Source organism: Macaca thibetana, chromosome 13 (genome assembly GCF_024542745.1).
Source record: "Macaca thibetana thibetana isolate TM-01 chromosome 13, ASM2454274v1, whole genome shotgun sequence".
Taxonomy (NCBI): Eukaryota; Metazoa; Chordata; class Mammalia; order Primates; family Cercopithecidae; genus Macaca; species Macaca thibetana.
This window is the reverse complement of record NC_065590.1, coordinates 12,416,274-12,436,945: the sequence shown is the minus strand read 5'-3', so window position 1 is coordinate 12,436,945 and position 20,672 is coordinate 12,416,274. Positions and strand designations below refer to the sequence as shown.

The window sequence follows — 20,672 nt, the reverse complement described above, 5'->3', positions numbered from 1 at the left end:
TCTCACTCTGTCACCCAGACTGAAATGCAGTGGTATGGTCTCAGCTCACAGCAACCTCCACCTCCCAGGTTCAAGCAATTCTCCTCCCTTAGCCTCCTGAGTAGCTGGGACCACAAGTGCCTGCCACCACACCCGGCTATTTTTGTATTTTTAGTAGAAACGAGGTTTCACCATGTTGGCCAGGCTGGTCGCAAACTCCTGACCTGAGGTGATCTACCCGTCTTGGCCTCCCAAAGTGCTGGGATTACAGGCATGAACCACTGCACCCAGCCAGTGAATATACATCTTTAATATGTAATTACCTCTTCCCATGAACTATGATTTATGCCAAATATAAAGAAAACCACTGAAGGTAATATACTAGCTGCAAGTTTATTTAGCAAATTAGCAGATTTGCTAAATAAATCTGTCAGATTTAGCAAATTTAACTTTTGCCAAATTTGCTTCAATCTTTTATTTCAAGCAATAAAATGTTTGTGTTGAGACCCCTTCTTCACCCCTATTCCATCCTCAATACTGCATACCCTATCTTGAAATTTGTGGGTTCTGCCTTGAGGCTTTGTTTATACTTGTGATTCTCTTATTATGTAAGTATCTATAAACAATGACATAATAATGAATAATATGTGGCATGTGCTTTTATTCTTTATAAATAATGTCAGACTGTACATGCACTTTTAAAATTTGCTTATCTCATTCAACATATATATATATATATATATATATATATAATTTATTTATTTATTTACTTTGAGACAGAGTCGCACTCTGTTGCCCAGGCTAGAGTGCAGTGGCGCGATCTCGGGCTCACTGCAAGCTCTGCCTCCCGGTTCACGCCATTCTCCTGCCTCAGCCTCCCGAGTAGCTGGGACTACAGGCACCTGCCACTATATCCGGCTAATTTTTTGTATTTCGTTTAGTAGAGAGGGGGTTTCACCGTGTTAGCCAGGATGGTCTCGATCTCCTGACCTTGTGATCTGCCTGCCTCGGCCTCCCAAAGTGCTAGGATTACAGGCGTGAGCCACCGCGCCCGGCCACATTCAACATATTTTTGAGATTTACCTGTGTTTGATGCCTGTGGATCTAGTTCATTTATTTGTGTCATATTTTATTAATGTATGACAATTTTATTCATTCCCCTATTATTAGATATTAGTTTGTAATTATTATAATTTTCCAATTTCTGTTGTTTGTGCTTCTGTGAACACTCTTATACATCAAAGCTTCTCTGAGCAATGAACCTGGAAGTGGAAGTTCTGGGGCCAGAGCATCTTCATTTTTAATAGATATTTTTCCTAGATATCCCAAATTATCTCCACAGCAGTTGTAACAGTTTACATCCCCATCAGCATTGCATAACAGTTATTTGGCCATATCCTTTCCCGTGCTTGATGTTATTGGTCTTGTTCATTTTGCTAATTTGAGTATAAAATGATATCAGTTGTTTTCATTTGCATCTCACTGATTCAAGTAAGGTTTGGCATCTTTTTATTTGGATATTGGCTTGGTCACGTACTTTGCCCAGTTTTAATTCTGCTGTCTTTAACTTATTACTTTGTGAGAATCTGATATGTTATGGATGAAAATCTTCTGTTGCTTTTATGCACTGCAAATATCTTCTACTAATTTGAGACTTAAATTTTGTATTGGTTTTTGCCCTGCATACTTTAAACAAATGTTTGAATGGTAACATCATACTTTTATGGCTTGTGCTTTTATATTTTGACCAAGAAATTCTGTCCTTATCATGTCTCTGTCTTAAAAACACATTTTAAAAAAAGTTTTGAAACTTTGCTTTTCATATTTATTCTATCTGGAGTATACATTTGTGAATGGTTTGAGATAAAGTTCAAGTTTTACATTTTTCCCACATGGGAAGCCAATGTCACAGCACCAATGATCGAATCCTTTACCCACTAGAGTGCCCAGCCATCTCCAACATTTTCACATCTGTATTTTCTAGGCCCCCCTACTCTCTTTCATTGTTCTATTCATGTTGAAGTTACTAGAGTTTATAAGTAATAATATTTGGAATAATGGGTTCCCCCTTACCCTTCAGCAAAATTATTCAGCTATTTTTGGTCCTTTATACTTCCACATGAATTTGATAATCAGCTTGTCAGGAGAATCTGGTTGGCAGTTTGAACGCACTGGATCTGTAGATTAACTGGTGAAAACTGACATCTTCCTGAAGTTGAGTCTTTATGTCCATTATAATGCACCCCAGAGGATAAGTTTCCATCAGAATAAATTCTCTGACATTTGTGACCGTCTTGTCTTCCAACCTGTGGTGACAATAGCCACCCTACCTTACCACTCTCCTGAGAGAAATTTTTAAAGCATGGGGATGTCTCGGAAGTCTGTTGCAGCTGTAGACCCGCACATCCTTGATTCCAAATGGCAGAAAACTAATTTGCAGGTCAGACACTATTGAAATTCACCCTGATTAACCATGGCAATAAAATTGAGAGTGACGCCTAAGAGGGAGGATAAAACCCTCACCCGCTTTCCCAAATGAGATGAACTTTGGGGAATAACTGAGTAGGTAATTCTCTGTGTGTGGTTTCCTCTTTCTGAGAAGAAATCAACAGAAACAGAGTTTTCTGACTCTGAGATCCTGAATCAAATGTGTTTGGATCCTGTGGTAACCCTAGGCCTATCGAGTGTTATACACCAGCTCTTTCTGTGTTTAATTTGACACAACATCTCACTCGACTAAGTCACAGAAAAAAAAATCAGTCATTACTTAATAAGTAACCAACACCTTGACTTGGTGCATGTATTGAGACTCTCTTGTTTTTCTTTTTGCAAGGCCTCAAGGGGAAGGTATTTCAGGAATCCTTGTCCCCCGATGCCTGCCCGGAAACTACAGCAATACTGCAACCTTACAGAAGCTGCTTAGCCCATGGATCCTGAAAACCATAGGCAAGAAGCACAGGTCCCGATGAGTGGATCTTTACCACTTTTACCAGATTCCTCCCTCCTGCTGAGGGATCATCCCACACACCCAGCAGAGACTTCTCTGCCACCATCAACCCCCCAAGTCATAGGGGGCTCAAGTTCTGCCCTGGTGAGCTGTGGTCCCCATCCTTGTGAACCCCCAAAGTGTCCACCTTGTGGAACTAAATGTATCCATCTTGAATAAATTTGCCCCAAATCCTAAAGACTGGGAAAAGGGAACCATTGAGCTTGTTAAGTACTGGGGAACGTCTTTGCTTCCTGCATCTCTAGCACCAGATCACCATGAGTATGAACCACCCATTTCAGAAGAACCACCAAATGCTGAGGTTAGAGAGGGTTACTTATGTCAGGCAGATGTTCTCTCCTTGTGAGGTAAAACATTTTTAAGCTTCTTTGATTTTTTAAATTTTATTTTTATTTATTTATTTATATATTTTTGAGACAGAGTCTCGCTCTGTCACCCAGGCTCGAGTGCCGGGACTCGATCTCAGCTCACTACAATCTCTGCCTCCTGGGTTCAAACAATTCTCCTACCTCTGCCTGCTGGGACTACAGGCACATGCCACCACACATGGCTAATTTTTGTATTTTCAGTAGAGACAGGGTTTCACCATGTTTGGCCAGGCTGGTCTCGAACTCTTGACCTCAGGTGATTCACCCACCTCGGCCTCCCAAAGTGTTGGAATTAGAGGTGTGAGCCACCCATGCCCAGCCTACTTTTAATTTATTTTTTATTTTTGAGACAAGGTCTCACTCTGTCACCCAGGCTGGAGTGCAGTGGTACAATCACAGTTCACTCTAGCCTTGACCTCCCAGGCTCAGGTGACTCTTCTACCTCAGCCTCCTGGGTAGCTGAGACTATAGGTGGGCACCACCACACCTGGCAAATTTTTGTATTTATTGTAGAGACAGGGTCTCCCTATGTTGCCCAGGCTGCACTTAAGGTCCTGGGCTCAAGCAACCTACCTGCCTCAGCCTCCCAAAATGTTGGGATTACAGCCGTGAGCCACCATGCCCTCCCTCCCTCCCTCCCTCCCTTCCTTCCTTCCTTCCCTCCCTCCCTCCTTCCTTTTCTTTCTTTCTTTCCTTTTTTTCTTTTTGAGTCAGAGTCTCACTCTGTTGCCCAGGCTGGAGTGCAGTGGTGTGATCTCAGCTCACTGCAACCTCCACCTTTCCGGGTTCAAGCAATTCTCCCACCTCAGCCTCCCCATTAGCTGGCATTACAGGAGACTGCCATCATGCCTGGCTAAATTTTGTATTTTTGTAGAGATAGGGTTTCATCATGTTGGCCAGTCTGGTCTGAAACAAGTTGTGTGTGTGTGTGTGTGTGTGTGTGTGTGTGTGTGTGTGTTTAAAGCTTACGAATACATGAATATAAGTTTTGTCAGAAAAAATATAATTAATATTTCTTTGCTTTCCCAAACCTGCCATCAACACAATTTGTATAAACCTAGAGATTTTTCTGTGCATTTAGACACACACTTTTCTGTGCATTTAGACATTCACACACACACACACAATTTTTACCTAAAAGAATTATAATACATATATTGGTCTGCAACTCACTTCTTTTACTTAACAATATGTGTCAGAATTTGCTATATTCCAGGACATATAGATGTATTGGCTTACGTTTAACTGCCACCTGGTATTCCTGTAGGTCAGTGAACCATAATTTAAATTCCTGTTGCCCCATTGATGAAGACTGGGTTAGCCCACTTTAAAGGCAATGCTGCACAAACACCTTCGCACCTGCCTTATTATGCAGAGGTATGAGGAAATATATTTTGCTGCACACAGAGCTAGACATGATATTGGTTGAGAGCTCAGGCAATCTCTGGGAAAACATTGATAAATAGTCATTAAAATGGATGGGACAAGGGAAAAAAGAGACAAGAAACAACTGTAACCAACAGAAAACGGTTACAAACATAGTAGATATTAATCCAACTGTATCAATAATCATTTTCAATGTGAATGGTCTAAATACACCGAGTAAAAGACAGAGATTGTCAGAGCAGCAAAAAAGCAAGGCCTAACCATATGCTGTCTACAAGAAACCCACCTTAAATATAAGACTCAGATGGGTTATAAGGAATAGAAAAAGATATATCATGTTAGCACTATGGAAAGAAAGCTGGAGGAGCTAATTTCAGATGAAGCAGACTTTATGGCAAGAAAAATCATCAGGGATAAAGAAGGGCATTATGTAATATTAAAGGGGTCAATTCTCCAAGAAGACAAAACAATCCTCAACATGCATGCATCAGCAAAGCATCAAAATACCTGAGACAAAAAATGATAGGTATGCAAGGAAAAATACACAAAGTCAGTATTATAGTTGGATATTTCAATACTTCTCTCTCAATAATTGATAAATCGAATCTAGCAGGTAAGAAGTCAGTAATGATTTAATTGACCTCAACAGCACTCTCAACCAGTTTGAGCTAATTGACATTTATAGAATACTCTATCCAACAACAAAATACATATTCTTCCAAGTTCACATGGAACATTTACCAAAAGAGATTGCATTCTGTCCCATAAAGCGTATTTTAACAAAGTGAAATGAACAGAAATCATGTAAAGTATGCTCTCAGACCACAATAGAATTAAACTAGAAATTAATAACACAAAGAGAGCCGAAAAGTCTCCAAATACTTGAAGATTAAACAAAGTGCTTCTAAATAACACATGGGTCAAAGAAGACATCTCAAGAGAAATTTTAAAACACTGAACTAAATGAAAATGCAACTTCTCAAAATTCATGGGATGCAGCAATGCAGTACTTCGAGGGAAACTTATAGCATTAAATACATATATTTTAAAAAGAGATCTAAAATTGATCATCTAAAATTCCACCTTAGGAAACAACAGAAGGAAGGGCAATACAAGCCTAAAGCAAGCAGAAGAATAAAAATAATAAAAATTAGAGAAATCAATGAAATTGAAAACAGGAAACAATAGAGAAAATAAAACAAAAGCTCCTTCTTAGAAAAGATCAATAAAATTGGTAAAACTCTAGTCAACCTAACCAAGAAAAAAAAAGAGAAGACAAAAATTACTAATATCAGAAACAATAGAGAGATCATTACTATGGATCTCACAGACAATAAAAGGATACCGAAAGAATATTATAAATGGATGGGGCCACTTGTGTATGGCAAGCTTGGCTATTCCTTTTCTTTCTCATCCTGAAAGAAGGCAAAGGGTCCTAGCTCTCCGTACTACCTTCCCTTTCTCACCACCCCACTCTCTTTCTCAGAGGGAAATTGGGACATGAAGCCATCAATCCCAGGAATATCATGTAATCTCACTGGGCATTATTTTTTCCCATATTTCAGCCAAAATATGCTAAAATCTCACCACTCAAAAAAAAAAAAAATGGTTAAAGAAGATTCCCAAATTGCATAAGCTTTAGGCCCCACAGGAACTCTATCTGCTTTGTTTGCCATACTGAAATTTCTGCTAAGATTCAGGGGGAGCAGGGGCGGTCAGGGTGAATTTGAGACATCGGTTTGGTGCACCAGAGTTTTTCTTTTTCAATAAGGTGTTTTGTGGTAGAAGATATAGCAATGTAATTCCTACAGTGTAAGAGCTGAAAGACATTAACCTCCTTGAGTTAAAAGTCAGAAAACAAAAGCACAAAAGGACAAGAACAGACAATCCACACACAACAAAGAAAATTCAAGTGATTACAGATCTACAGAAAAACCGTCAACCACAATAAAAATCAAAGGAAATAGCAAAAATTATCCCACTTCTTGCTTTTCTCAAAATAATATTGATGCATACACACACACACACACACACACACACACACACACACCACACATACTAAGTCCTCACTTAACATCATGTATAGGTTCCTGGAAACTGTTATTTTAAGTAAAATAACGTACAGCAGATCCTCAAAAAGTATTTTTTCATTCAATGCGGTTTTTTTTACAATGTCGATTGAAAAATTGGTTTTACTAGATGTTGTTTAGCTTAAAGTTGCAGTTTCCCAGAACCTACAGATGACAGTGAAGACTTACTATAAGCATATGTGTGTGTGTGCGTGTCCGTGTATGTGTGTGTGTGTAATTTTTTTTAATTCCTGGGGCTGACCAAGAGTTAGTGAAAGAAGAACTCTGATGTGGCCAACAGTGTACATCCGTCAAATCTTTGAAAGGCCAACTTGCCTTTACAGCCATTTCCTTCTAAAAATTCAAACCAAGAAAATAATTCAAATGCACAAAAAGATATATATGCCAAAATGTATCTTTGTTTATTACTTTTTAACAGCTATGTGGTTTTTATACTCCATAACATCACTTTAAAATACATAATGTACAAACTGTTAGAAATATAAAGAGGAAATAGTAAATCCACGAATACATTTGAAAAACTTACAGTTCTTTCAGAAATTAGATCAAGTAGATAAAAATTTTAAAAAGACATAGCAGCTATGGGTAATACATTTTACAAAGCTTGATCTAATATAAAAGAATTTTGTGCCCAATCAAGTATACAAAACTGTGCCTACACTTATTTATGAAATCAACCATCAATCAAAAACTTAAATTTCAAAAAGCGTAAAGACAGCCACATTCTCAGACCACAGAGCAATAAAATTATAAACCAAGGAAGGGGGAAAATAATGTATCCACTTAAAAAATTGTTATCACCTTTTAAGAACTCTTATGATAACTAAGAAACAAAAATTGAAATTATACACTATTTAGAAATTACTGTATCATAATTTAAAAAGTACGCACGACCTAAATGTCTAATTGGGCAAAGTATGAGTGGAATATTATGCAGATATCAGATAAGATTCATGAAGAACGTGTTATAAAAGAAATTGGCTGAAATAAAATTTTTACGGAACTTCACGATTAAAAAATTTTTAAAGCAGGCTGAAGACCTGAATAGGAAATATGATGACAGTGATGGAAAAAAATTAATACATAAGCATAAGATAAAAACAAAGCAAATACAAACAATATACCAAAATGTTAGGATTGATTATAATTCCATATTGGCACTATAAAGCCATTATTTTTGTTTTGTTTTCTATTCTCCAAAACACTTTTAACCTAAAAAAGGCAGCAAAAGTGAGGCAGAGAGGAATTTTAGGGACTTGCTAAAGTCACAAATTCAATGCACGGCCCAGGCCACCCCCAGCTGCCATTGCTATGTCTAATCAGCCCGGGACTTCGGTAAACAACAACAACAAAAAAACCAGGATTCACATCACCGGGAGAGAAACCGGCTCGGCCTAAGGACTTGGTGTTGGCTGACAGCAGGACACGCTTCGACTAAGGAGCTCTGGTTCCAAGCACCCCCAGAGCCAGCGCAGGAGAGGACCTTCCAGGTAAACTAAAACCAAGAGAGAGATGAAGTTGGTGAATAAGTCAAAAGAACCTCAGAGGGACCTTGGCTCCCGCACCCTCCCACCTTAGTGCTCCGAGTTGTTCCCTGTCTCCACAGCGCCCGCGCCCAGCGCGCGCAAGGATGTCAGATCCTTGCGCCGACCCTTCTCTGCACCACGACCTCAGTGTCCTGCGCGGGAAATCAGAGACCGGACGCTCCACTTGCCCCAGGGCACGCCCAAAGCCTCCAAGCCCATCTCCTTCCTGCCGGGTGCTCACCTCCTCCTCCTCGCGGGCCCACGGCCTTCTTGAGGGGCTGCGGATGCGAATGAGCCAGGGAGGGGATCCCCGCCCGCGGCCCCTAGGCATCTCTGCCCAGCGGCCCCGACAAGGGGACCAGCAGACGCAGCCAGCTCAGACCCGGGCAGGGCCTCGGCACCCAGAACCGCTCAGGATCTCCATTCCAGTCCCTTCGCATTTTCTGACAGAGACGGAGAGTTGGGAGAACGAGACTCTCAAGTATGGGGACTTCTACCCACCATTAAAGCTTTGACATTTTGTCCATTTCTTTTTTCTCTTTTTTTTTTTTTTTTTTTTTTTTTTTTGAGATGGGAGTCTCGCTCTGTCGCCCAGCCTGGAGCGCAGTGGCTTGATCTCCGCTCGCTGCAACCTCCGCCTGCAGGGCTCAAACGATTCTTCTGCCTCAGCCTCCCGAGTAGCTGGGACTACAGGCTTGCGCCATCACGCCCGGCTAATTTATTTTATTTATTTATTTTTTATTTTTTAGTAGTAGAGACAGGATTTTGCCATGTTGGCCAGTCTGGTCTCGAACTCCTGACCTCAGGTGATCCGCCCGCCTCGGTCTCCTAAAGTGTTGGGATTACAGGCGTGAGCCCCAGCGCACCACGCCCGGCCCATTTTGGCCATTTCTACAGACGGATGCATTGCACAGGAGGCTCACAGCACTAATTGGTAGATACTGCCAGATGCTGAGAGGTTAGGGCGCCTACTCGCAATATCTCTGGGCAGTGTCTTGGGCTAGAAATGCCATAATTAGCCGCTCGCTCTTTTGATCCCTTGTAAACTGCAGTTCCCGCTGCACCTCCGCCCCACCCGAGTGGTAATTTCCTAGTGGTAATCTAAGTGGGCCTGTGATAAGATAGGTATCTCCTGGTGGTGGGGGTGAGAAGGCGGGGAGCTGGAGCCCCAGCCAGGGGCTAGGCTGTAAGGGCTGGGGCGAAGATAGATGCAAGGAACGTGCACCCGCTTAGTTTTTGCTCGCGGTCAGTAAGATGCAGACTGAATTCGAAGTCGCTCCCTCCTCCGCTCACCCCAACCAGGCCAAAACCAAAACAGCACCGCCCCCTGCTGGGCCGAAGGGGCGTCAGATTTTGCTGGACGCGGGTGACGGGCAAGTGTCCCTGCTGCTAGTCCCTAGTTATTTGGAGTGCTCACCCTCCCTGGGCCTCAGTTTTTCTTCCTCCGTAAAATAAATGCGCTGGGCCGGATCTTTTCTGAGTTCTCGTCTCGCTACGGTTTCTAGATCCCTCCTCTGGCCTCCCCGCACCAGGGAGCTTCAGGCGACCCTTCGCTGTCCCCCCACCCCACCCTCTCTGGACCCCGTTTCTGCCTCAGTACTGCGCGCTGAGCTCTGCCCCTCCCCAGGACCTGACCTCCTCAGGGGCCACTGTTCCCTGGGGTAACAGTGGGAAACTTGTCGGCCGTCTCCGCTTAGGGGCTCGCTGTGCACAGAAAGATGAATTCATGGGCAAGGTGGCGGAGGGATCCAGGCTCTGGTGGACGCTTTACAGCCCTGCCAAGACTGGCCCCGAGATTTGCCCAGAGCCAGCTGCTGAGGGTGAAAGGGCTGCAAGGTCCACCGCCTTACTTAGCTAGGACCCGGCCCCACCTCCTCTCCAGCCGACCCTGTCTCCACCGGTGCGGTTGCTGCTAGGTTCCCAAACACAGTGTTGCTGTTTCTGGTCTGACATCGCGGCCCTGCTCCTGCCTGCCTTCAGCCTGGGCTAGCCCCCCGCCCTTTCCCCAGCTCCCTGGCCCTGCGCCCACCACACTCCTCCTCCGCCTCCTTTAGGCTGATTCAGGCTCACCGGCTCTCGTCGCCCTGGTGGCCCTCCCCAGCCCTCCTATGCGCCTGCTCCGGGTGGCGCTCCGCTGGGCTCCTCGTGCGCCTGTCCGCGACCGCACCCACCGCATCCTGGCACCCCCATCGTGGCATCACGTTCCCTCATCTGTCCTCATGGCTGGCGTGTCTCTCTGCGGTGGGACCTGCAGAACAGGAATTGGTGCCGGGTCAGCAGCCGGCAATGAAACCGGACGAAGCCTGCAAACCCCACACATACGCCAGCTTCACATAGCTTCTCTCCATTGCACAGCAGCGTGGGAAAGCACCGTTCTCTACCCTCCAAGTAAAAAGCTGACTGTGGGGCCCAGAGGAGATCCTATAGCATGGCTGTGCTTCTGGGCACGCGCAGAAACATTCCCAAATGAGTTTTTTGTTGTTGTCGTTTGTTTTGTTTCTTGTTTGTTTTAAGGTACAGGGTCTTGCTGTGTCGCCCAGGCTGGAGTACAGTGGTCCAATCACGGCTCACTCCAGCCTCGACTTCCGGGCTCAGGCGATCCCCCCCACCTCAGTTTCCCAAGTAGCTTGGACCACAGACCTGCGCCAGCACGCTGGCTTTTTTTTTTTTTTTTTTTTTTTTTTGAGAGAGAACCTGATTTCCTTCCAGCCAATTGTGCTCTCCTAATTCCAACAACCAAATGAAGCTTCAACGCTTCTTTTTGTTCAGAGGCCTCTTGAGTCCTGTCCTACTCACAGTAAAGGCTCTGACAAAAACAAACAAAAAAACCATCACCACCAAAAATAAAAACATCATGGGGCAAAATAAACTGCATCTTAAAAAGGCCTATTTCTCTCTTTCTCTCTCCCTCCCATTTGTTGTCTTGAAACGGTTTACCCAAAATGGAAACTTTAAAAAAAACAGTGGAAATTTTTCTCTTTGCACAAGATGGCTAATTCTTTTGGGTGCTGGCCTGGGATCCATGAAATAACCTACACTCGACCATAAAACTTTTCACTCCCATGTTTTGCAAACTGATGACCTTGCTGGCAACAAGCCCCCCGTGTGACTTTCCGAGGGAATTTGAGTGGTGCGAGCCGGAGGATGGGGCCTCACTATGTTGCCCAGGCTGATCTCCAACTCCTGGACTCAAGTGATGCTCCCGTCATGGCCTCCCAAAGTGCTGGGATTACATGTGTGAGCCAACGTGCCCCGCCCAAAGGGCAGCTGACCTCAGCGTCTGAGGTGTGGAGGGAGCAGCTTGTTCCTTTTTCCTGCTCTACTTGGAAGGTACAAACCAGGCTAAGCAATCCTCTTCAGTCTGTCCACACAAAAAGAGAAAGAGAGAGGAGTTGCTGCAGGCCAAGGACAAGGATAAAGGGAGGAGAGAGCCCTTGACTTGTCCCACTTCTTGACTTTCCTTGCCGTGGTCTTTCCTTCCTCTCTCCAGTCCACACGTCCCCTTCTGTAGTCCTAGAAATGGGTCACCCCCTACAGGAGTCAGAGCCTTCCCCTAGCCCTCATGCTCTGAGGATGAGTGGGTGGAAACAGTCGCCTTCCCTCTGGCAATGTTTCCATCACTGCATCCTCCAGCTTGCACCACTCAGATCGCCTCGGAAAGTCACACGGGGGGCTTGCAACCAACAAGGTTGTCACCGTTTACATAACGTGGGAGTGAAAAGCTTTATGGTCGAGTTGAGGTTATTTCATGGATCCCAGGCCAGCACTCAAAAGAATTAACCATCTTATGCAAAAAGAAAAATTTCCGCTGGCTTTGCAAAGTTTGTTTTAGGTAAACTGTTTTAAGGTAGCAAATTGTCACATACACATAAAAGAGAGAGAAAGAAAGAAATGAGCCTTTTTTGGATGCAGTGTATTTTTCCCCTTTTTTTTTTTTTTTTTGCAGAGCCTTTACTGTGAGTAGGACAGGACTCAGGAGGCCTCTGAACAAAAAGAAGAGTTGAAGCCTCGTTTGGTTGTTGGAATTAGGAGAGCACAATTGGTTGGAAGGAAATCAGGTTCTGTAAGCATCAACAAAATTTGTAGTTTAAGTGATGTGAGTTATGGAGGGCAGAGAGTACTTGGTTTATGGAAGTTACTGAAACAGAGCAGTGGACAAATGGGCAGTCTGCAGAAGAGAAAAGCTGAATAGCCAGCAAACATGGGCCCAGATGCTCAGTCTCAACCTTAATAAGAGAGGTGCAAGTTTAAACAACGAGATACCATCACACCTTATCAGATTGGCAGAATTAAAAAGACTGACAAAACCAGGAATAACAAAGCTCGTGGGTAAATGAAAACTCCACAGCTGGTGTCAGTGTGGACTGGAACCATGACTTTGGAGAAAAGTGTATCAAAAGCTATGGGGCACATCTTTCAAACTGGTAATTTCTCACAAGATTGCCATACTCCTCAGTCATTCCTTTTCCAGGAAAACACCCTAGAGAAAATCTTGTACTTGGACTCTAGGGAATGTATACAAGGATGTCCATTGTAGGTTAGCTTATAACAGCAAAACCCAGAAATAGCCCAAAAGTACATCAACAAAGGAATGAATAAATAAAAGTGGCAGTTGTCATTAAACCTTTTTCCTTTTCTTGTATCACCCCAAAGTATGAAAGACTATGAACTCCTTCACTCATTAAAAAAAAAAAAAAATTAGGCCAGGTGTGGTGGCTCATGCCTGTAATCCCAACACTTAGGAAGACATAGGCAGGTGGATCACTTGAGATCAGGAGTTCAAGACCAGTCTGGCCAACATGGCAAAACTCTGTCTCTACTACAAATACAAAAATTAGCCAGGCATGGTGGTGCGTGCCTGTAATCCCAGCTACTCGCGAAGTTGAAGCAGGAAAATCGCTTAAGCCCAGGAGGTGGAGGTTGCAGTGAGCCGAGATCGCACCACTGCACTCCAGCCTGGGCGACAGAGAGAGACTCTGTCTAGAAAAAAAAAACAAAAAAAAAGATTTAGCAAGGAACAGTGGCTCATGCCTGTAATCTCAGCACTTTGGGAGGCTGAGGCAGGAGGACTGCTTGAGTCCAGGAGTTGGAGGCTCAGGAGTTGGAGGCTGCAGTGAGCTGTTATCACACCAATGCACTCAACCTTGGAAAATCACAGAGTGGGGGGCTTGCCCCTGTTGACAGAGCTAGACTCTGTCTCTAAAAATAATAATAATTAATTGTGGCAAAATACACATAACAATCTTACCATTTTAACATTTTAAGTGTACAGTTCAGTGGTATTGAGTACATGCATATTGTTGTGCAACCTTCACCATACTTCTCTGTAACTCTTTTCACCTAGAAAAACTGAAACTCTATAACCGTTAAACAATAACTCCCATTCCTCCCTCTCCCCAGCCTGTCCCAACCACCGTGCTACTTTCTGTCTCTATTATTTTGACTACTCTAAATACCTCAAATACACAGAATCATACAGTACTTGTTTTTTTGTGACTGGCTTAATTCACTTAGCATAATATCCTCAAGATTCATCCATATTGTGGCACGTGTCAGACTTCCTTTTTAAGCTGAATAATATTCCACTCTAAGTATATACCACATTTTGTTTGTTTAAATAAATCTTATTGTGTATATATAAGTTTATACAACATAATGGTATAAGACACACATATTTAGTAAAATGGACACTATAGTGAAACAAGTTGATATATCCATCATCTCACTTAGTTACCCATTTATTTCCTCCTGTAGCAAAAGCAACTGTGCTCATCTAGCAAAAATCCTGAAATAATACACTATTATTAACTATAGTCTTCATGTTGTACTTTATTTGACTTGTTCATCCTGTATGTTTGCCACTTTGTATCCTTAGACCCGTTTCCTCTCTCCTACTGCAATCTTGATAACCACTGTTTTATTCTCTATATATTTGACCCTTTTCAAAGATTCCACAGGCCAGGTGTGGTAGCTCACACCTGTAATCTCAGCACTTTGAGAGGTCAAGGTGGATCATCTGAGGTCAGGAGTTCGAGACCAGCCCAGCCAAAATGGCAAAACCCTGTCTCTAGTAAATGTACAACCATTAGCCAGGTGTGGTGGCGGGTGCCTGTAGTCCCAGCTACTCGGGAGGCTGAGGCAGGAGAATTACTTGAACCCAGGAGGCAGAGGTTGCAGTGAGCCAAAATTGCGCCACTGCACTCCAGGCTGGGCAGCGGAGTGAGACTCCATCTAAAATAAATAAAATAGGTAAATAAAAGATTCCACATATAAGGAAGATCATGCATTTCTGTGTCTGGCTTATTTCATTTAGTATAACGTCCTCCAGGCCCGTCTAGGTTATGGCAAATGGTGGGATCGCTTCCTTTTTTATTTTTTATTTTTATTATTTTTTAAAAATTCAGTATCACCTATTTGTCTCAAATACAAGTACAGTGAGTATTAACAGGAATGACAATAAAGTAGCAAAAACAGAACTGGTAGATTTGCCCAAATTAAGTGTTTCTCCGAATTTGAGGTGTATGGCAAGCTGAATGCTGTGTTGTTAATTACATTATCAGCTTAACACTTTCAAACACTACGGGAGGCATTTCTCTGTTCACATAGACTTAAGTACACCTATGCTAAGCTGTAGTCTGCCTTCCATTAGTTTGGTCTCTAAGCACCATAAATATGTAGACTTCAAATCAGTCTGTGAGACCCAGTGACCCTCTCTTCAGAGGCATCGGTAATACATTTGGCAAATGTCTTGAAACATACACAATCTTGATAATAAGAGTCCCAAATATGTATTTTTAAAAATGTTAACATTAGGGAAAAAATTACAATTATCATCAGCTCTATTTCCTGAAAAAGTTCAGTTGAGGTAATTTCTGCAAGTCACAGCTCCACATTTCCATACTCTTCTGACCCTCTTTTTGACTGGGCTGTGGTCAATAGAATCTGAAGATATATCTCCAGAACCTTTCATTTGATAATCAAAAGTCAGCTCTTCTCCAGCATGTATGGTTCTCGTGGAAAACAGTGCTCTTTGGGAAAGATGAGTATTGAGGTTATCAATGAAAACATTGAACACCTGAAGATTTGGGTCACAACTGTGATTCACAAAATGAGACACATTGCCGTATCGAGCTGCATCCACTGTGAATTCATTAGATTCATAGTCCAGATCAAAGAGATATGTGATTCCCTTGTTGTCATAGAACTGTCTCCGTCTTTCAGCTTCTTCACTTGTGATTACCTCTCCAACATATTCCATGACAAAACTCATTCTTTTAATCTTCACAAGGGTCTTTATACCCCTGCCATGTCCATTGCTAGTTTGAAAGATGCAGAGCGAATACTGTGTGCCCTTTTGTACAATCCTATTGGGACAGTCAGGTTCACATTGACACCTTGAGTTGCATTCGTAGATGGGAGTACCAGGTGGGATTTTAATTTGTTGGTTTTTATTATAAGCCAAAAGAACTCCAGCTTCAGCAGGACAACATTTTTGAAAGAAGCAATCTGTGCATGAACGGCCAAAGGTAGCTTCATTGACTAAGCTGATTCTAGGAGCTGGTTTATATTCGTTAATGTAATAGAAGTCTGAAGGTGGGCCCTCTAAATTAGCAGTATTTTCAACAAATATCATTCCTTTATGATTCTTCCTTCTGTTGATTTCTGCATCTCTGCAGAGCTATCCTTTGTTTAGCCTTCTTCACAATGTACTCAGTGATGGCAGGTTTCAAAGTTTTGTTATTGTCTTTCGGAGTTATTGCTTTGCCTTTCTTTACCTGAGATAAATAATTATGCTTGTCATTAGAGAAGCAGTAACGGGCACTTCAGATTTTGCAAAGGTTCCCAAGTATTTGTAGAATCTGGCCATCCTTTCCATTTTACAAGATAATATTCCATATCCTTTACTACCTTGTAGTCACACAAGTATTCCACCTCATAATTATTTAGATTCCTTTTGGTGATTCCAATCAATTTACATGTGAGCTTTTCTTTTCTACATAATTCCTGAAGAGTATCAAGTGAAACTAGGCAAGGCACACACCAAGCTGGGAATGGGGAGGGTGAGGGGGTGGCGCTCCAGCCTCACCTCCTCACGCCTCGGCCCCCACCGCCGCCATCTTGTGGAGATCTCCTCCTGTTTTAAGGCTGAATTCCTTTGTATATATCCATACCACAATTTCTTTAACCATTCATCCATTGATGGTTGTCCAGGTTGTCTCCATATCTTGGTTATTATGAATAATGCTACAAAAAACACAGGAGTACAGATACCTTGGTGAGGTGGTGGTTTCATTTCCTTTGGGTATGAGCCCAGAAGAGAGATTCCTGCGTCCACATTTTGTTTATTCATCCAGTAATAAACACTTGGTTTGCTACCACATTTTAGCTACTGTGAAAAATGCTGTTACAAAATGAATGTACTTCTTTACTCAGTTTTAACTTGACATCAAACATTTTTCATCACTATAAAGGATATCATTTCCAAAGTAAATGTTGATTTTTAAAATAAAACCTTATTCTTTTAAATTATTTATAATAGCACATAAATATCAATTTTATTTCAACCATCACTCATTTTTAAAATATAAGAAAAAATTCTTGACTTTTGGAAATTTTCATCACTCCTTCTTCTCCTTAAACTTATGAATTCTAGGCCAGGTGCAATGGTTCACACCTGTAATCCCAGCATTTTGGGAAGCCAAGGCAGGCAGATCACTTGAGGCCAGGAGTTCAAGACCAACCTGGCTAACGGGGTAAAATCCCATCTCTACTAAAAATACAAAAATTAAAAATACAAAATTTAGTCGGGTGTAGTGGTACACACCTGTAATCCCAGCTACTCGGGTGGCTGAGACACAGGAATCACTTGAACCAAGGAGGCGGAGGTTGCAGTGAGTGGAGATTGTGCCACTGCAGTACAGCCTGGGCGGCAGAGTGAGACTGTCTCAAAAAAATAAAAAATAAAAACAAATGAATTTATGAATTCTATTCTACTTCCTCCATAAAAGTTTAATATAATAGGTGCATATGCTTAAGGACCTTATATTGATTAATATTTCATACTTCTCTTCCAAAAAAGCACATGAGATGAATTTTTAATTTCTTGTAACCATAAGTTTCTAAATATTAAAAGTTTTAGATTATGTCATCATTGTATTAATAGTGCACAATTGTTCTTTATAGCATAAATAAACTATAAGTCTTCAAAATTAATGAATATTAAAAGTAACCTTTGGCCGGGCATGGTGTCTCACACCTGTAATCCCAGCACTTTGGGAGGCTGAGGCAGGCAGATCACTAGAGGTCAGGAGTTCGAGACCAGCCTGGCTAACATGGCAAGATCCCGTCTCTACTAAAAATACAAAAATTACCCAGGCATGATGGTGGGTGCCTGTAATCTCAGCTACTCAGGAGGCTGAGGCAGGAGACTCACTTGAACCCAGGAGGCGGAGGTTGCAGTGAGCCAAGATTGCACCACTGCACTCCAGCCTGGGCAACAGAAGACGACTGTTTCTACAAATAAATAAATAAATAACCTTTGTTAGGGGAAACTGGGTGAAGGGTATGGAATTCTCTGTACTCTTTCTTGTATCTGCATGTCAATCTACAATTATCTCAAAAAAAAGTTTAAAAAAAATAATTTTGGGAGAAAATTCAGCTCTTAATGAAATGGACTCCCGCACAAATGAATTTTGGGGTCCATTTAATTAATGAATCCATAAAATAACAGGACTTATTGATTGCTAGAATGAGACAGAGTTCAGCATTAATTTTGTTTTGTTTTTGTTTGTTGTACAATGCAAGTACTGAGACATTTTGTTTCCGTAAATACATAGTTGGCTTTGTTACAGCAGAATCACTAAATCTTCTAACTTTTTCCTTTTTTTTTTTTTTTTTTTGCAAAAAGACAAAAGCATGAGCCAGGTGCAGTGGCTCATGTCTATAATCCCAGCATTTTGGGAAGCCAAGGTGGATGGATGGATGCCTTGAGTCCAGGAGTTCAAGACCAGCCTGGGCAATATGGTGAAACCCCATCTCTACAAAAAGTAGCCAGGTGTGATGGTGCACAGCTGTAGTCCCAGCTACTTAGGAGGCTGAGGTAGGAGGATTGCTTGAACCCAGGAGGTTGAGGCTGCAGTGACTCTGCTGCACTCTAGCCTGGGCAAAAGTGCAAGACCCTCTCTCCAAAAAAGAAAAAGAAAGAAAGAAAGAGAGAGAGAGAGAGAAAGAAAGAGGCAACACACACAATGTTATCTATCATCAAAAATTAATTTTAGTGATCTATTAGTTGCTGTATTAGTTTGCTAGGGCTGTTTTAACAAAGTACCACAAACTAGGTGGCTTCAACAAAAGAAATTTATTGCCTCACATTTCCAGAAGCTAGAAGTCCAGGATCAAGGTGTCAGCTGGGTGTGTTCCTTCTGAGAGCTAGAGAAGGAATTTGTTCCGTGCCTCTCACCTAGCTTCTAGTCAGTTGCTGGCAATCTTTGGCATTCCTTGGCTTGTAGAAACATCACCCCATCTCTGCCTTGTTTTCAGATGATGTTCTCTCTGTGTGTGTCCTGATTGCCCCTTTCCATAAGGACACCAGTTATATTGGATTAGAACCCATCCTAATGGCCTCACTTGAACTTGATTACCTCTGTAAGGACCCTATCTCCAAATAAGGTCATATTCTGAGATGCGAGAGTATAAGACTTCAACAAATGTACTTGGGGGGACACAATTCAGCCCATGTTAGTTGCCAAATCTAGAAGGCCTTCTTCCAATTTTGTTGAAGGCAAAGACTTGGGAACCATTGACCTGCACATGGGTTTGTTACCATCTTTAGATTTATTCACTTTCTCAGGTTTTGGAAGCCCTAAACTAGGTTGTACTGAAGCCTACCAAGTAGCCATCAATGACACCATTCTTCTTTCACTTAAAATTGATTGTTGAAATTGATTAACTTGGAAAGAGTTGGGGTATTAGAAATATTTTAATGTAATTTCAAGACAAATTCCAATACAAACAATATTGTGATACAATGCTTTTGTCTTTTTTTCTTTCTTTCTTTCTTTTCTTTTCTTTTCTTTTTTTTTTTTTTTGAGATGGAGTCTCACCCTATCACCCAGGCTGGAGTGCAGTAGTGTGATCTCGGCTCACTGCAACCTCCACCTCCTGGGTTCAAGCAATTCTCCTAACTCAACCTCCTGAGTAGCTGGGATTACAGGCACTTGCCACCATGCCCAGCTAAGTTTTTTTGTATTTTTAGTAGAGACGAGGTTTCACCATGTTGGCCAGGCTGGTCTCAAACTCCTGACCTCGTGATCTGCCCACTTCGGCCTCCCACAGTGCTGGGATTACAGGCATGAGCCACTGCACCTGGTCAAAATGCTTTTATCTTATCATATATTTTAAACTTGTTAAAATTGTTTTCTTCTTTTTTTTTCTTTTTCTCAGCTGTTTCTTAAGCGCTAAACTTGATTTTCATCAAAACCTTGGAGCTAAAGATGTAGTTCATTGGATTCAAGGAAAATTAAAATACTGCCGTTAACCTCATTGGCGAAGCTGGTCTTCAATGTCAAACCAATTAACAAATCAGACTTACATTCTGTTAAAAAAAAAAAAAAAGTCTGATTCCTTCTGTAATTATAATGAACATGTTACTATGCATCCTTATAATGACTGTCTCACCTCTGAATTCTAGCTCAACGATAGAGAGCTGAGTAGAGTGATGAAGCCCCAAAGTCGGCTGTGAGGCACTCTGCCTCCTGCATTCCTCCCAGATGACCCCCTTTTTTTTTTTTTTTTTTTTTTTTTGAGACAGAATCTCGCTCTGTCGCCCAAGCTGGAGTGCAGTGGCGATCTCGGCTCACCGCAAGCTCAGCCTCCCAGGTTCATGCCATTCTCCTGCCTCAGCCACTCGAGTAGCTGGGACTACAGGCGCCTGCCACCATGCCCGGCTAATTTTTGGTATATTTAGTAGAGACAGGGTTTCACTGTGTTAGCCTGGATGGTCTTCATCTCCTGACTTCCTGATCTGCCCACCTCGGCCTCCCAAAGTGCTGGGATTACAAGCATGGGCCATGGCGCCCAGCCCCCAGATGACTCTTTACCTGAATACTGGGGACTCTTCTCAGGAGAAATGCATTCTTTGGCAATTTCTTTTTTTTCTTTTTTTTTTTTTTTCGAGACGGAGTGTTGCTCCGTCGCCCAGGCTGGAGTGCAGTGGCCGGATCTCAGCTCACTGCAAGCTCCGCCTCCCGGGTTTACGCCATTCTCCTGCCTCAGCCTCCCGAGTAGCTGGGACTACAGGCGCCCGCCACCTCGCCCG

At 42.3% G+C, this 20,672-nt stretch overlaps 2 protein-coding genes and 1 pseudogene across 4 annotated transcripts in view; 2 read left to right on the top strand and 1 right to left on the bottom strand.

Moving 5' to 3' along the window:
- Window positions 1-3,192, top strand: part of LOC126933929 (T-cell surface glycoprotein CD8 beta chain) — a 75,874-nt gene extending 72,682 nt beyond the window's left edge. For 2 of the 3 annotated variants that reach the window (XM_050754225.1, XM_050754222.1), the window contains exon 6: window positions 2,813-3,192. In XM_050754225.1, coding sequence (XP_050610182.1) covers window positions 2,813-2,948 — 136 coding nt within the window. In that variant the 3' untranslated portion in view covers window positions 2,949-3,192. The remainder of the gene's footprint in view (window positions 1-2,812) is intronic. The other variant, XM_050754227.1, reaches the window with a different exon arrangement.
- Window positions 1-20,672, top strand: part of CD8A (CD8 subunit alpha) — a 44,641-nt gene that overhangs the window by 9,236 nt on the left and 14,733 nt on the right. The gene's annotated exons all lie outside the window — the stretch shown is intronic.
- On the bottom strand, window positions 14,384-16,438 carry LOC126933932 (histone-lysine N-methyltransferase SUV39H2-like; annotated as a pseudogene).